This window comes from Canis lupus, chromosome 7 (assembly GCF_003254725.2).
Source record: "Canis lupus dingo isolate Sandy chromosome 7, ASM325472v2, whole genome shotgun sequence".
Lineage (NCBI taxonomy): Eukaryota > Metazoa > Chordata > Mammalia > Carnivora > Canidae > Canis > Canis lupus.
In genome coordinates this window covers 22,595,201-22,613,433 of record NC_064249.1, presented here as the reverse complement: position 1 = coordinate 22,613,433, position 18,233 = coordinate 22,595,201, and the positions used below count along the sequence as shown (strand labels likewise).

Here is an 18,233-nt window from a genome sequence, read left to right as displayed (position 1 = left end):
ACCTTAATGCCATCTACCAGAAACACTGGCAGGACCCTCATGAATCTCCTAGATGTTTCTGAGCCATGAGCTACTTCTTCTGTAAAAGCATTTTTTTTAACTCTTGCTTTTCTCCAACTTGTACTTCTTAATATACAATTGGGAATTTTAAGAATTTAAAATAATAGTAACTAAACAAGACAAATTATTTCATATATGTATGCATATAAGAATGTATATTTTTTCCTTCCAGGAGCCTGGGAGAAGAGTGTGATGATGGGGACCTTCTGAGCGGAGATGGCTGCTCAAGGGCTTGCCAGCTAGAGGAAGGCTTCCACTGTGCAGGTGCATTGAGGAGCGCCCTCTAGGCTTAGGTCCTGTTTCTGCAGGTGTCTCTGTGTCTTCTTTCCATGAGCTTTTGATATCCTATAAACACATAGTGGGATGCTAATCACACAATGATGTTTGATGTGTCTACACAATTGTAGAGGTTCTACATAAAAAATCAGCATAGGAAGCATTCAAAGCCAAAGGGAGTGCAAGGTATCTCTTGGTGGCTGTGTTTAATAGATAAGATCATGACAGATGACAGAGGGTCCTAACACTGCTTAATCCTGGAAAATCACTAGTAATAAATTATCACTAGGTGGCTTTGCCTTTGGATTCTTGTCACACAGGAAAGCTGTCCAGAACACTTCTCCCAATTCTGGTTAAAGACATCATCAGTAGGCTTCTTACATGTAGATTGTTTTTTTAATTACCATCTGCATACATTGCAGTGTTTCTGTGGAACATAACCATTCGCCAAAGTTATTTTAAAGAGCAGTGCATTGAAAAAGATTTTAATGCCTCTAAATCTCAAGGTAAAATAGGATGGGATTATAATTATATATAATTTATTAAGGTGTTAAATACTACATGTAGCACACAAAGGCCCTGCTATCTAGAGCAGAATCATAAAATTATAGAATCTTAGTAGTCTTCTATCCATCCATCTGATAAAACATATTCAGTACTTGCCATGTACCATGAGTCTGAAAGACACCCTGATCCCTTCACATGTACAGTCTACCAGCGATTTGGAGTCTAGCTTCCTTCCCATATAGAAATTTCTTCTGCCAGTTCTTGAGAGAGGGGCTTCTAGCTTCTGCTTACATACTTCTAGCAATGAAGGACATATGTTGAAATGCACAATTCTACTTAAAAATGGTTTTATCTGTTATACAATTCTTCCCCTCTTTTCTAGTTTGGAAATTGAGGCTTAAATCATTGTAGTGACTCATCCACGGGCATACAACAAAGCTCTGCAAGGCCGGCCCTGGAGCTCAGCTTCCTAATGCTTAATCAAGCGCTTTTTCCTTGCTATGAAACTACAGAGGATAATTCTTTTCCCTGTTTTATTTGACTACCATTCAGATATTTGAAATGCCTCCCCATTATTCTCCTTTCCAATCCAAACATCCCCTCGTGTGATTAGGTTTCCAGACCCTTTCCTATTTACCCTAACCTGGCATGTTTCGTGTGGTCAATGCCCAGAAAGGAATTCAATACTCCAGATGTGGTCTGGCTGTACAGAATGCACTGAACTGATTAACTCCCCTCCTCTGTACACAAGTATTTGTTAATGCTACCTCTGTTTGCACTGAGTTGTTGTTGTTTTGCTAACATAATGGACTCATGTTGAATACACACACATATACATGTACACATATATTCTCCAAATGCTGTGTTTTCTCCAGTATATCTCAAGCCTCATTTAACTTAAGAGCACACCTTGCTTTGTTTCTAACACATTTGATTCCATTAAATTTGGCTCATATTTCCTTAGCCTCCAAATCCAGTAAGACTATATCTAAATTATTTTAATTTTACAGGATAAGACTAAAATGACCTATTCCACAGTTAGACCTCTGTTTCATTGTATAATAAGCTACTAGTACGCTAAACATATATTTCATTATTTCTCAAAAGATTAGAAGGGTGTCTGTGTGGCTCAGTCAGTTAAGCATCTGACTCTTGATTTTGGCTTAGGTCATGACCTCAGGGTTGTAAGATCAAGTCCCTCATTGGGCTCCACCCTCAGCAGGGAGTCTGCTTCTCTCTCTCTCCCTCACCCCTTGTGCCTCCCCTAGCTCATGTATGCTCTCTCTCTCTCTAAAACAAATAAGTAAACTTAAAAAAAGATTAGGTTTAAAGGAAACTTTGGGAAATGTGTTGTAAAAGTCGTCTGTTATTTTTAGATGAATGTGAAAAAACAGAGGCAAAAATTTTAAGTCCATGGTACAAAAACAAATAGAAGAAGCAAGAAGAAATATTCATGTTTATAGAGAAACAAAAAATATATATCCACATTATAAAATATATGTATATATATACATGCAAACACATATAAAACACACATATTTATGTACATGTATGTATACATACATGTGCATATGTATAAGAGAGAGAAAAAAAGTCATTCCAAATACATATATATTAACTTTAGGGAAATGATTTGGGAAGGCCACAGGTCTGATGGACTGTAGGAGTTTAAAACCCAAAATGGGCTTAGAACCAAGTCCTAGGATCTTCGGCTTATTCTTGGCAAGTAGAGACAGATTTATACCACGGAAGCATCTTAGGCTGGAAGAAATTATGAAGGAAAATAATTAGTAGCTACATGTTGATGAGCCACAGAAAAATTGCTTCAACATCGCTGTGGTATTATGAAGAAAGAAAAATAACAAGAATGGTATAGTAATAGTACATTTTAGTAATGACAGTACTGAATATGTACCTATATGTTGATTGACTTTCAAATCTTGCTATTATTTTTATGTCCTATTATTTTAAGTAGGGGTAGGTACTATGAAGGTTAATTATCCTACATCACAGTAGGACTTAATAATGGGTTTCTGACTGCACCTTAGCTTTCCAGCCTCGAAGAAAGCTAGTTACATATCTATAGTTTGTACTGTTCACTTAGGAGGAGTTAGCCTCTGAGCACGTGTGGGACTTGTCCAGGGAATATCAGCTCACTTCCCAGTACTCCAGCAGGTTTGTGTGTAGACTCATGCCTCACTTGATTGCTCTTGAAGACAGTGCCTCTGCCTCAGCTTGATAGAGACCCTACCGAACCTGCCTTCAGTGGACCTGGCTCAAATCCAAGTGCTATTGCTTATGTATCAAGGGACCTTTCACAAAATGTTTCCCATGTGTGACACAAGCAAAAAATGCACCCCCCACATGGTTGTTGTTAAGACTAAAGGAAAGAAGACCTTGGAATGAGCCTTGGAAACCCAGGGCCCATATTGTCTGTTTCAGAGCAGTGGCACAGTTAATTGAAGAAACAGTTCAGCCACAAAGAGTAATTGGAAGCAAATCCCTCAAGTATATTTTGGGATATCTGGGTGGCTCAGTGGTTGAGCATCTGCCTTTGGCTCTGGGCATGATCCCAGGGACCCGGGATCGAGTCCCGCATCAGGCTCCCTGCAGGGAGCCTGCTTCTTCCTCTGCCTATGTCTCTGCCTCTCTCTGTGTGTCTTTCATGAACAAATAAATATAATCTTAAAAAAAGTACTTCAGTATTTCAAAGACCATGAGGGGGATCCAGGTGCCTAACATGTCATACTGTTTCTTTAATTTCTCTTTCTTCTTTTACCCACTGCTCTTTTATCTCCTTCCGTTAGGATCTTGCTCAGTGATGCCTTAAAATTTCTTTCTACCTCCAGCCTACTTTTTTCTCCCTATTCTTTGTTCACAGATCCCACCCCTTTCTATACCTTTTATTATATAGATGGATTCTACTCCTCTCCCCACGAAAAAGAATCCTTCTTCCTTAAGGGTGTGTGTGTGTATGTGTGTGTGTTGTCTGCATGTTTGGGGTCAGCATTAGACTGATTAGCTGGCAATAGCAGGAGTCTTTTTCACGGACTAGAGAAAAAATGTGATGATTTTTACATGACATATATAACAACACTTTTCAAACATTACACAATTTTCTTGGCAGGGGAGCCAAGCCTATGTTACATATATGAGGGAGATGGGATATGTGAACCTTTTGAGAAGGAAACCAGCATCATGGACTGTGGCCTCCATACTCCTGAAGGATACCTGGATCAGTGGGCCACCCAAGCTTACTCGTCTCATGAAGACAAGAAGTGTCCTGCTTCCTTAGTAACTGGAGAACCTCATTCCATGGTAAATCAAGCCAGAAGCATTGAGTTAAGGCTGAGCAGAATTGTCAAGTGACTCTCTCTCTGAGATGCTTTATGGGGTCTTACATTTCTCTCCTGTCTTTGACATCAGATTTAGTTCCTACTGAACTCAAAATAAGGTAACATTAAATAAAACACTTCTAGGCTGGCAATCAGGTCTCACCCCCACCCTCACCCCCTTACGCCACTTACTCAAACTAGTTTTCATCTAGGAGACTTTGGCTATGCAGTAGCTGATTCCAAGGGATACAGAGCATCTCAAAATTAACCTCAGATGTACAAATATAAAAAATTACACTTGGGCATTGTGTATGGAAGGATTTATTTTAAAAGAATAAAAAGAAGTAGTAAAGAGTCAGAATGCCTGGATTACAATACTGAATTCACTGGTTTTACTATAATTAATATGAAGTGAATTGTCACTTAACCTCTCTGGGCCCCAATTTTCTCATATGTAAAATGGGTCATAGTAATAACTTCTGCATTTAACTCAATGGTTTATTATAAGGATAAAATGGAATATAAAATGTATTATAGATCAAAGTATAAAACAATTTAAAGAATTGTTATTCTTGAAGAAATTCTGGAATTAGTACTAACAACAAATCCTTAGGTATATAGTTTTCCATGAATCTCCACCTAAATAAATAGGAGATCCTCTGAGGACTTGAAGGAGTGACTTCTGTGAATTATAGTTGAATACTGAAAAGAAGATTAAAGGCTTTGGCTTTAGAGTATTATTCCAGATGCATCCATTGCCAACTAAACTCTTCATTCATCATAACAATAAGCAATACTGTCCTTTCAGTGGAAGTGAGAGTAAGCTCTCTAGGTATCTTAGGCCAGGATGAAATCACTAGATTTTATACTTAAGCAGACACTCCGAGGAAATTGAAGAACCAGCCAGGGCTGGTGCTCTAGTTCAAGAAGCTCAGGGACCTAGACATCTTGTAGAGATGTCTAGAGACATCTAGAGTTTCCATCCTTGGCTTGCAGCTTCCTTCCTCCTTCTCATAAGATGACTCCTCCAGGCACGAAGTCAGCACTTCAGGCAGGAAAATGGGGGAAGTTCACAGGGAAATAAGAATATACTAGCTGTTTCTTTCTCTTTTTATTGGGAAAATCAAGACAGCTTTTCTGGAAGTTTAACACTACAGACTTACACCAACATCTCATTGGTAACATCCAGGTCACTTCATTACCTTTAGTTTAAAGGACTGAGGAGATGAGCATTTATAACTGGATTCACTGCCATCTTGAACAAAATTGGAGTTTGTTAATAAGAAAGTAAGGGGAAATGGATATGGGGGAGGCAAGTAGCCGTCTCTGCCACACTTCTTCAGTGAAATCTGGCATCTTTCTCATGAGTGCTTGATGCCCAAGGACAGGAAGCCAGGGAAATCGGAAGATTCTGAGTAACAGATCCCTGAAGGGGCTTGTAGCTTGTCTGTCTTCCTTAAGTAAAATGGGAGAAATTTTCAGAACAGAAAGTTTCTGTTCCTTGGCTTCTAAACCCAGCTGAATGCTTAGTGGTTCCCTGACTCAGTAGCCTCACTCTCAAGACTGGTGGATCCTGCCTGGTAAGGATGCAACCATCATCCTGGACAGACATCTATGGCTAATTCTGGGGCAGTTGCCTGAAATGTGCCAGGACTGTTTTTTGGGAAGGATCTTTGGGGTGATGGTGGGCTGAGAGTTATCATGTGTGTTTTTCTACTCAGATAAGTTATATCCTAAGGCTAACAGTATTCTTTGACACTGAGAAAAGTTTTCTGCCAGTAATCATCAAACACTCAGAGGAAAACTTTGGTTTTGAGCTACAGAGTTTCATTGTCTATCTCTCACCCTCCACCTTTAATTTTTGATTGAAATTGTATTTCAGATTTGCACATCATACCATCCAAGTTCACCAAAGCACCATCCCCTTACTGGCTGGTTTCCCTGTGTCACCAGTGGACATAGACTGCAGGATAAAAGAAGTGAGCAGACGGAAGGGAGCCTGGAGAGAGAGGATGAGATTTGGCTCAAAGTAAGTGACCCAAAAGGTTTTTTGTGAAGACCATGGATAGAGCATATGCACGTGTGTATGCGTGCATGTGCTTGCGTGTGTGCGTGCACACGCATGTGTATGTGTGTGTGTGTGTGTGTGTCTGTGTAAAGTGATACATTGGAATGCCTTGTTGGGAAATTTTCTTTTTATCAGTCTTTAACATTTTGAATTTATTTTCACCTCTTTTTCAATTTTGGACTTCTTTCTGTGTAAGCAAATCCATCTCTCAAAGTGTAACACCCACCCGGAAAAGCATAAACATCAGAAATGCACAGATCAACACATTTTTACAGAGTTCACATCCTCTCTAACCACCACACAGATCAAGAAACAGAGCAGTGACTTACCCCATAAAGCACTGTCATATTCTCATTGCTCTTCTTGGTTATGATACCACAGAAGCATCTACTCTTTTTAGTTCTATCACCAGAGATTGCCTGTTTTGAACTTTATGTGAAAAACTTTAATGTGTACTTCTGTGTGTCATTCTTTCTTATCAATGTTTTGTTTGTGAGAATGCCGCTGCATTTAGCAGTAGAGTTCATTTCCATGGCTGTGTAGCATTCCAGTGTTTGAAATCACCACAATTTATTTATCCATATTGATGGACATTTGGGTTATTTCCAGTCTTTTTCTGTGGTATTATACATAGTTCTGCTATAAATGTTTCTGTACTATTTTTTTTTTTTGTGAACGTACATAAACAGTTGGGTATATTTGGAACTGTTATATCATTGTTAGGCAGATGACAAGCTTTACTAGAGAATTCCAAATAAGCTTCCACAGTGGTTGTACTAATTTAAACTCCTGCCAAGGACACCTGGGTGGCTCAGTGGTTGAGTGTCTGCTTTTGGCTCAGGTCATGATCCCAGAGTCCTGGGATGAGTCCCATTGGGCTCCCCACATGGAGCCTGTTTCTCCCTCTGCCTATGCCTCTGCCTCTTTCTCCGTGTCTCTTGTGAATAAATAAATAAAAGCTTTTTTAAAAAAAAAACTCCCACCAGAGGCTTATGAGTATTCCAAATGCTTCACATTTTCACCAATACTTGATATTTCAAGTCTTAATTATAGCCATTCTGTTGGGCATATAAAAATGTACTCTCTGTGGTATCAGTTGCATTTACATGTTGACTAATGAGTTGGAAGGTCTTTTAAATGTATACTGGCCATTTGTATATCCTTTTTCTCTTCTCTTCTTTTCTTTTCTGGAGGGCATATTCAAATCTTTTGCCCAATTTTGTATTGGGTTATCTGTCATTCTCTTCTTCATTTATATGATTTCTTTACAAGTTTCTGAATGTAATCTTTTTGTTGTTGTTGTTCTATGTTATTTAGTATGTTCCAATACCATGGCTTACTTTTTCATACTTTTTATGGTATGTTTAGATAAATAGAATTTCTAAGTTTTACAAAAATTCAGTTTATCTTTCTTTCCCTTTATGGTTAAGTGCTTTTCATGCACATTATTAAGAAATCTTTGCCTGTCACAAAGATATACTTTCCTATATTATCTTTTAGACATGTTATTATTTTACCTTCCATATGTAGGTCTACAAACCATCTGGAATCTTTATGTATTGTATGAGGTAGAGATCAAGAATTTTTCCCCTATAGATAGGCAATACATATAGAACCACTCTTTTATTTTGAAACAGAGAGAGAGAGAGAGAGACAGGCAGAGGGAGAAGCAGGCTTCATGCAGGGATCCCGATGTGGGACTCGATCCTGGGTCTCCAGGATCACACCCTGGGCTGAAGGTGGCGCTAAACTGCTGAGCCACCCGGGCTGCCCAGAACCACTCTTATTCAAACTAAAATTTTCTTTTCCCCACTGTATTGCAATGTGCACCTTTGTTATAAGTCAACTAGCAATATCTTTGTGGTCTGCTTATTGATTCTATATTTTGTTTTACTGGTCTGTATATTCTTGCTTCAGTATTATACTCTTACTTATGGTACATTTTTAGGGAGTCTTAAAATTGGATAATATAAGTCCTAAAATTTTGTTCCTTTTATTCCAGATTGCATTAGGTGTTCTTAGCCCTTTGAATTTTTATATAAACTTTGGAATCAGCTTCCATTTCCACATATGGAAAAAAAAACCCTGATGTAATTTTGATTAGGATTTTAATGAATCTTTAAGTCAATTTGGGAAGAGTTTTTCTTTAAAATATTGAGTCTTCTAACATTCCTTCAATGACTTAGATCTTCCTTAAGTTCTCTTGGCATTTTATAGTTTTCTGAGACAAGGGAGTTAAAATTTATCAAATCCTTTTTCTACATCTATTGAGTTGATCATATGATGTTGTCTTCTGTTCTGTCAAAGTCTTGGCTTACTTTGATAAACTTCTAAATGTTAAACTAAGCTTACATACCTGGAAAAGAATAACAACTGGGAGTTGATATATAATCCTTTGTCAATAGTTTTGGATTCTGTGAATCTGTTAATTATTTTTTTCACCTTTGTTCATTAGAGTTTGGCTCCTATTTTTTAAATTTTATTTTACTGTTTTATCAGGTTTTATGATGAAGGCTAGGTTCAACTTCTAAAATGTTTCTTTTCCCCTAGTTCTATGGAATATGTTATGTAAGGTTGTTGTTAATTTTGGAGTTATTCATCAGTGAAACTATCTGATCCTGTGTTTTCTTTGAGAAAAAAATTTAAATTACGAATTAAAAATTTAAAACAAATGTAGAAGAATTTGGGTTTTCTATTACTTCTTGGTCAGTTCTATTTAAATTGGGTTTTTCAAGTAACTTGTGCATTTTTTTCCTAAAAATTTGAGTTTATTGGCATTAAGTTTTCTATAATGTTCTCTTATTTTCTTTGTAATGTTTCTACCTCTAGAAATTTTTTTCACTCATGCTATTGTTAAATTTTGGCTTCTCTTCTTTATTTATTTGTTGATCAGTCTTGCTAAAGGTTTTATTAACCTTTTTATAGAACTAGCCAAAGAAAATATACACATTCTATATGCACATCTATATATCTGTATGTATATAGAGATAACAGAAATGTATATGTATAAACCTAAAAGGAAGGAAATAATGAAAATAAAGAACATACTTGTGTGCTCTTATTTTCATTATTTCCTTCCTTTTACATTTGTATTTAATTTGTTCTTCTTTTTCTAGTAACTTGATATGATGCTTAGATAATTATTTTTTGGCTTCTTTTCTTTTTTATTTTATTTTTTTATTTTTTAAATTTTTAAATTTTTTTTCTTTTCTTTTTTAATGTATGCATTAAGGCTATCTATTTCCTTCTAAGTGTGACTTTGGTGACATCCTACAAGCTTTGGACACCTTGTTTCTATTATCAATTAGTTCAAACATTTTTTTCTAATTTTCATTTGATTGCTTTTCTTTTCTTTCTTTCTTTTTTTTTTTTTTTTTGGACCACTACATTACATATAAGTGTGCTGTTTAACTTCTAAACATTTGTAGTCATCTACAAATGTAGATAACATTTTCCAGTTATCTTTTTGTTTTTGATTCTTAGCTACAGTCTTCTGTGGTTAAAGAGTATATCCTGTATGGCTTTAGTCTTTTGTAATTTGTTTTTTTTGTTTTTTGATTTTTTTGTCTTTTGTAATTTGTTGAGCTTGAATTATGGACCAGCATATGGTCAATACTGGTAAATATTACATGTACTTTGAAAGGGATGTGCACTCTGAAATTATTCAATAGAGCATTCTATATATTTAAGATAAACTCACTCATCATTGTGTTGAAAGTTTCTATATCACATATATAGTATATATACATATATTTTATTGATATTCTGTGTACTGTTTCTATCAGCTAATAAGTTATATGTTTTAGAAACTCTCACTGTAATCTTGGCTTGTGTTTCTCCTTTATTTTTATCAGTTTTTGATTTATACATTTTAAGGCTGTATTATTAATATACCCACAATTCTCACTTTATATTGTAGTGTGAAACCACAAAATGACCCTGCACACTGAAATTATGCAAAGTAAACTTAATAATCAATGAGGAAAAATTATAATTTGTTACCTGAACTCAAAGTTTTTGTCACAATATTGAATGAATATGAAGGGAAATTTGCAAATAGTAAACTGATATTTATTTAGTTCATTATAATATAAAACATTAGAAACATAGAGAATTAAAGTTTTTCCTTTCATTGTAAAAATGTTACCAACAGTAGTTTGAACGGCATTTGCCTTTTTTTTTTTTATCACATGACTTACGTTATGAAGCAAGCGGTTTTTCTATGCCTTTGACTCTGCGAATTGTCATATTTCTTTCTAAGTTTGGGTCAGTTTCCAACATTTTATCCTTTGCACTTTCAATGTTATGAAATATCTCTGAGAGTTCTCTTAATGTGAATTTTTTTTGGCATCACTTCCTCTAGGACGTCTTCATCCTATTTGTCACAACCACTTTTCTCATTTATGTTGATAATTTCACTTTCAGTAAGTTCCTTTGGCTGCATATCTGAAGGATATCCCTCAAATTGGCAGCAGGATTGGAATTCCCACCATCAGCTTTTTCTTCTAGAATTCTATTTACCTTTAATTCACATTTCTTCTCCAGCGTTATCACTTTTTGTTTCTTTTTGACACTTTCATCCTTTTTAGCCAATTCTCTCTTTCAATGATCCATTTTTGTAAAATGCCATGTAGGTTTATTGCTGAGAAGCAAAGAGGCAACACAACTACACACTTTTTCATCTCTGCATGAACTGAATAACAGATACATCATGACTAGTCAGTGACAGACTTTGAAAGAACTGATTGGTCACTGATCATAGTGATCTGTGGATTGAAAGACCATTAGTGAAGTTTGTACTTCTTGCACTTTCAATTAATATATTGTGCTAACTGAAATTTAGATCATATTATTGGGACTCTGGTGTTCTATAACTAAATTGTGATAATTGATATTTGTGCATATGGGAACTTGTGCATATATAAAGTGAGGACTGTCAGTATATAATTTTAGAGTTTCTATAACTTTCTTGTTATCCCTTTTAACTTTATTTTAAAAATACCTCTTTTTGGGACACCTGGGTAGCTCAGTGGTTGAGCGTCTGCCTTAGGCTCTGGGTGTGATCCCGAGTCTGGGATTGAGTCCTGCATTGGGCTCCCTGTGAGTAGTCTGCTTCTCCCTCTGTCTATGTCTCTGCCTCTCTCTCTCTCTCTCTCTCTGTGTCATGAAGAAATAAATAAAATCTTGAAAAAGTCTCTTTTTATCTCTAAGAATATTCCTGCTTTATTGTAAACCTTGCATGATATTAGTATAGCTATACCTTTTGTTTATGTTTGAATATTGTATCTTTTATCATCCTATTACTTTTTATCTTTCTGTGTAATTATATTTATAATAATTTGTTTGACATCAATATACCATTATTTTTCAGGCTAAATTTTCCATTGGAGTATTTAAGTCTAATTACATTGAATGCATGTAATTAATGATGTTTAGTTTTAAATCCACCAACATACTATTTGTTATTCACTTAAACTATATGTCCTTTGTGCTTTTCTATTTCTTATTTTTTAGATTAAACAAGTATTTTTATTTGTTTTTTCCATTTTATTAGTTTGTTAGTTATGCTTTTACTTTATTCTCTAAGTGATTATTCTAGAGACTGCAGCATGTATCTTTAGCTGCTTAGAGTCTGCTATGAATTAGAGCTCTCATAATTTCGTAAGCAATGACTCCCTTAGAATACTCTACCTCCATTTCCTGCTTCCTGGCTTTTTAAAGTTAATATGATTTAAAAATAGCTAACATTTACCCTATCAAGTGCTCCTCAGGCTTTTCTACATTTCTGTATTTCCCTCATTTTTATTTAGCTTGAAGAAATCCCATTTATTATTTCTTTTTGTGTGAGTGTGCTGGCAATGAATTCTTTGTTTTTGTGTGGTTGAAAATATCTTTATTTGATATTCATTTTCAAAGGGCATCTTTGCTTGGTATAGAATACTAAGTGGCCAGTTGTTTTCTTTCATCAACCTAAAAATGTTATTCAAGTGTCTTTTCACTTTCATACTTTTTTTGGAGAGTTAGCTATACATCTGATATATATTACTTTGAAGTAAGTAGTAAGTAATATTTTATTCTCTTAGTATATTCTTAGTATATTCTCTTAGTATATTCTCCTTGTGTGTTGTCTTCAGCACTTTCACTATGATGTTCCAAGGCCTGTTTTTTCTTTGTATATATCTGGCTAAGGCTTTATCAAGTTTTTTGAATCTATGACTTAATGTCTTTACTTGCCCATTTACCTTTCTTCCTTTTCTTTGATACCAGATATGCATACATTAGACCTTTTTACTGTATATCTTTTCTCCTTTTTCTTCTTACTGAAGTCTGGTTATTTTATCCTAACATATCTGCTGTTTCATTAATCATAACTTTTACTCCAATGGTTGTTAAACTGTTTATTAAATTATTAATTTCAATTATTGTATTTTTAATTCTAGAATTACTATTTTACTTTTTCTATAGATTCTCACTTTGTCTGGAATTCTCTATTCTATAGTTTATTTTTAAAATATATTAACCACTATACTTGTAAAATCTGTCTGATACTATCAGTATCTTGGTGACCTGAGGTCTGTTTATGTTGACTATTTCTTCTCTTTGTTTTCATTCATTTAGTCTCGTCTACTTTCATCCTGAATAATGTTTCAACTAAATATTATTGTAGAGATTATGGATATTATGGCTAATTATATCTTCCTTTCAAAATCATTTACTTTTTAACTTAAAAAAAACATATAATAAGATTTGGGAAAGAACACATCAATCCAATCAGTGATTAAGATGACTCAAGCTTATGCTTCTGTATTAGTGAGCTCTGATAGAGTTCATTTTCCCTCTTTTTTACTAAGCCCTAGCCTTTCAGGGGTCTCAACTAAAAGCTTTTATTAGGCCCTCCATCTTGATATTCTCTGAAGTACAGTTTCTATTTCCTCAGCAGTATGTGTCTACTAAAAAGTGCTTAGCTTTTTAGCTTCTCACCCACCAATTTCTGCCTGGTTTCTTATATTCTTTTCCTGCAGAGCTTAGAATCTGAAAAACACCCCAGTGGCAAAAGTGGAACAGAATGTGAGATTCCCTTTAATGTGGTTTTTTGCTTTTCAAATGTTTTCAGTCCTGACTGCTATGATTGCTCTCACATGTTTTCAAATATTTTTCTTTTTACTTCATATATATTTTATAATTATTTGTATTAGGAGTATTTGTCCTATTACAAGCTACTTCCTCACAACTGGAAACAGAAGTATCACAACTGGAATTCTTTTAATGTATGTCATTTAGCTACCATATATATTTTAGGTGTATACCCTATTCTTACTATAAGTGATGTAGGGATAATAGTGCTTGTATAAGAAAAAAACATCACTAATGTAATTGAAAGGTGAGTTAATATATTGAACCTTTAATAAAATTTAGTTTTCACAAATCCACATAATACCAGATAAATTAGAGAGTGATTTCTAAAAATCAGCTCATTGGTGTTTCCCCAAGTTTTCTGAAGACTGTAGTATTTCTGATTTATTATTATTTTTTAGTTTAATCTTTATCTGATACACACAGATGATGTATATGCAGTGGATCAGAGACAAATTTATTGCACAAGTGGGAAACAACTATACTGAAAAACATTAGCCTTGAAAATCTTTCCAAAATCCTTCATTTGCTAAAATGCTACTTGCCCAGCAAATTCTCACTTTATCCTCAGTTCTTTACTGGGGTAACTTGCCTTTCTTAGTTTTTCTTGATTTTATCTGATCTTGATCCAATAGACCAAAATGTGAGAACTTTCTCTTACATGGCATAGAATGTAGATTTTTATTATTTACAATAATAAGCACATTTTATTTTATTTTTTAAAAAGGATTTATTTATTTATTTATCTATCTATTTATCTATTTATCTATTTATTTGAGAGTGGGGAGGGAGAGAGGAAGAGAAATCATCAAGCAGACTTCCCACTGAGTGTGGAACCTGACACAGGGCTTGATCCCAGGACCCTGAGATAATGACCTGAGCTGAAACCAAGGGCTGGATGCTTAACTAACTGAGCCACCCAGGTGCCCCATAATGAGCACATTTTATTTTATTTTATTTAAACATTTTATTTATTTATTCATGAGAGACACAGAGAGAGGGAGAGAAGCAGAGACACAGGCAGAGGGAGAAGCAGGCTCCATGCAAGTTGCCTGATATGGGACTCAATCCCAGGACTCCAGGATCATGCCCTGGGCCAAAGACAGGTGCTAAACTGCTGAGCCACCCAGGGATCCCAATAAGCACATTTTAAAAGCCATTTGTAGTTTACAAAGTATATTCTAACGTAGTTTTTAATTTCATCCCTGCAGTAGTCTTCAGGTTTGGCTAAAGGAGGTATTTTCTTGTTTAGTAGTTAAGAAAAATAAGAATCAGTCTCAAAATGCTTTTTCTACATAACTCAAGAATAAAGTGCTAAACCTGAATATCAAAGTCATGCTTCTTGACTCTAATCCCATGTTTATTCCTTTACACTATGTTGCCTAATCCAATCAGCCTTCATTATGCACCTGTGATAGGCCAAATTCAGAATTGAACACTGGGGATAAACATGAGAATATGACATGAGCAAGAAAGCAAATTAAAACATATGTGGAATTAGAAAGAAAGAATTCTTGTCTTCTTTTGTTGGGTTTCTTCTAAATTCTTCAAAGACAAAAAATCTATCGATCTAGTTCATAGAATTTATAAAGCGCATATTGTAACACTAGGTGCCACTGGGGGATTGAGAAAGAAACAGAAGACATGATTCCTCCCAGAAAGTGTTTGAATCTCAGCAATATAAACAACAAATGAAGCAATTTGAGAAGCAGACATCCAATAAGTATCTGTTGTTTGGTTTCACAGGGAGCCCATCAACATATGCAAAGTCATATGCTCATGTTTATTTTCATGACTGTTGTAAAATGTCCCCAATTTGGAATGGTCTCATTCAGACTGGACTGATTAGAAATTCTAACAAAAACCTCCACATGCTTATAGTATTTTAAATACAATATTGAAAACATAAGTTATAAATTAGAGACCACTGCTGGAAACCTTTGCTACGTAAAACCTAAAGCCTGTAAACGATAATTTCCTTCTTTTCTTTGTTTGGGTTCAACTAGCCAAACACTACATATGAATTTTCAACAGAAAATGCAATGCATATTTAATTGATTGTATTTCAAAGATAAGAGTCAGTAACACCAGACTCTGCGGGGTAGGGTGTGGAGAAACACATTTATTGAGATTTGCTCTGTTCCAGGTATCTTATTAATTCTCATATAAGCTCTCTATCAGAGATAGAATTTTTCTGATTCTAAAAACTATTATCTAAAAACTCAGAGATGTTAAACATTTGAGATAACATAGCTAGTAGAAATACAGATAAGATTCTAATTCAAATTTAGCTTATTCCAAAACCCATGGTCCTTCCTCTATACCAGGAGTTAGGAAACATTTTCTATAAAGAGAAAAATAATTATTTTAGGGTTAATGGGCCATACAGTCTCTGTTATAACTAATTAACACTGCTATTGTAGAATGAAAGCAGCCATAGACAGTATGTAAATGATCAAGTATAGCTATGTTCTAATAAAATTATATTTATGAACACTAAAATTTTAATTCATATAATTTTCATATTATTCACATTATTTTTCTTTGATTTTTTTCAACCATTTGAAAATGCAAAAACCATTCTTAGCTCACAGACCATATAAAACCAGGCAGTGGGCCAGATTTGGCCCATGGGCTATAGCATGCGGACCTCTGTTCTGTATCATGTGTCCATTTAATACTCAAGATATTGATAGACCTTTAGTTTATTTCCACATCGTAACAGTGCCAATTTTGATTGCCTAAAATGAACAAAATATTATACTATAGAGGGGTTCAAAGCTGCATGAGTCACCATCTTTACACTTAAGGTACATACAGTGCAATGGGCATGTTTACACAAATATTCTAGAAGACAGAATGTCATGTCATACACTACATATACAGTAAAGTACAAAACAGACTCAAAAGGACCTGGTGACTGGACATAGGGAAATAGAGATAAACCTTATCTCATTGAATTCCACCATTTATCCCACCTTCCACACTACTCCTCTAAACACACACACACACACACACTCTCACACATTCTATGGCTTAGTCAATTTAGTCATAACAGATTGCTTTTGGTGCTGGAATACTCCAAGGTTTTCGTATCTCCCTAAACTTTCAGGTAGGGAACTTATGTTTTTCTTTGTCTGTAATGCTTTCTCCATTTTATCTCTCCAAGATATACATATTCATCTTCTAAGATTGGGCTCAAGAATTATTTCTTTCATACTGATAAGAATAGATACTATGCTTGATCTTAGTCAGAAGGCTGACAAGTGCTGAGGATTATTTGTTTTATAAAGTCCAGCCTTTCCTGAACTCATTTCCCAAGCCCCTCTTAGTATAATTGATAACTTCTTCATATATGCCTTCTCAAGAGACTCTTCTATCATAGTATTTGTATACTTTGCTGCTTTTGTTTCTCCCTCTTCATCCAATGAACTCTAAGGGTCTTGTGGGGAGAAACCACATGTAGTTATGGTTGTATGTCAAGCATTGAGCACAGAACTTCCCTGTTGTAATGTCAAAATGTTTAGTGATTGCATGAATCAATGATGGGATGTTAGGTCTTAGCCGTGGCAAGTTGGGAGCATATTGATAATATAGTAGTTATCTGTGATTTCACTTTTGCAGTTTTAGTTACTATGGCCAACTATGGTTGAAGAGCAGATGACCCTCCTCTGACAAATTGTCACAAGGTCAATTGTAGCTGAATACTATGTCACAATGCCTGGGTCATTTGCCTCACTTCATCTCATCACAAAGGTATTTTATCATTTCATATCATCACAAGAAGTACAGTGATATTTTGAAACAGAGTTATACACATCATTTTTATTACAGCACATTTTTATAATTGCTCTATTTTATTATTAGTTGTTAATCTCTTACTGTGCCAAATTTATAAATTAACTATTATCATAGGTATGTATGTATAGGAAAATGCATAATATATACTGTAGGGTTTAGTACTATCTGTGGTTTTAGGCGTCCACTAGGGATCCACGGCAATGTATCCCCTGTGCATAGGGAGGACTAATGTACTAATGACACAGCACAGAGGTGGATAAGGAGGACTGGGCTGGGCTAGATTGAAAAGGGAGGTAGACAGAGGCCACAAACAGAGGCAAACTACCTCTTTCTGCAAAACTTTATACAAGATCGACTGTAGTTTTTTGTTTTTTTTTTTTGGACTGTAGTTTTATTGGAAACCACATTTAAAGGTGTTCTTCAAAGATGGGGGAGATTTCATCATTTTCTTTGGTTGTGGCAGGTTGGACTCTCTAGGACGTAGATTCTGAAATGGAACTCTGGTGCTCACTTTGGCAGTACATATACTAAAATTAAGATGAAACTTAGTATGCAGGATGTTTATGAAGGAGTGGGCTGGGTACCAACATCTGTGGAAAAGAAGGAAAGGAAGCATGAGTGGGTGAAATGGGAAGTTGAGCAACTTCAATGACAGCTTGACTGACTTCTCCTGTAAAGAAATAAGACATATTATCACAAGAGACAAGTGGTCAGTGGAGTAATACTGCTGTAATGTCTTATACTATGAGATAGTAATATTATTTGAATGTAGATTGTAGTAAGTGAGACATACATATTATAATCTCCAGAACAATCATTTAAAAATACACATAATACACAAATAGCTATAGGTAGAAAGTTAAAAGAAAAAAGTAATAGAATAATAAAATAAATGAGTCACTCAAAAGAAGGCAGGAAAAGAACTAAGAAACAAAAAATAAAAAGCAAATAACAAGATGGTAGACTTAAAATCAACTGTATTATTGATTACATTAAATATACATTATCTAATAATGCCATGTAAAAGGCAGAGATTGTCAGTATACATGAGA

General features: G+C 35.0%; 1 protein-coding gene across 3 annotated transcripts in view; it reads left to right on the top strand.

The window, feature by feature from the left end:
- The window catches only part of PAPPA2 (pappalysin 2), a 268,840-nt gene that overhangs the window by 136,966 nt on the left and 113,641 nt on the right, over positions 1–18,233 (top strand). For all 3 annotated transcript variants that reach the window (XR_004817712.2, XM_025430216.3, XM_035719433.2), the window contains 3 exons: positions 233–324; positions 3,971–4,161; positions 6,061–6,207. Coding sequence is in view for 2 of the 3 variants with exons in the window: in XM_025430216.3 (XP_025286001.1) it covers positions 233–324; positions 3,971–4,161; positions 6,061–6,207 (430 nt within the window). In the remaining variant the exon portion in view is untranslated. The remainder of the gene's footprint in view (positions 1–232; positions 325–3,970; positions 4,162–6,060; positions 6,208–18,233) is intronic.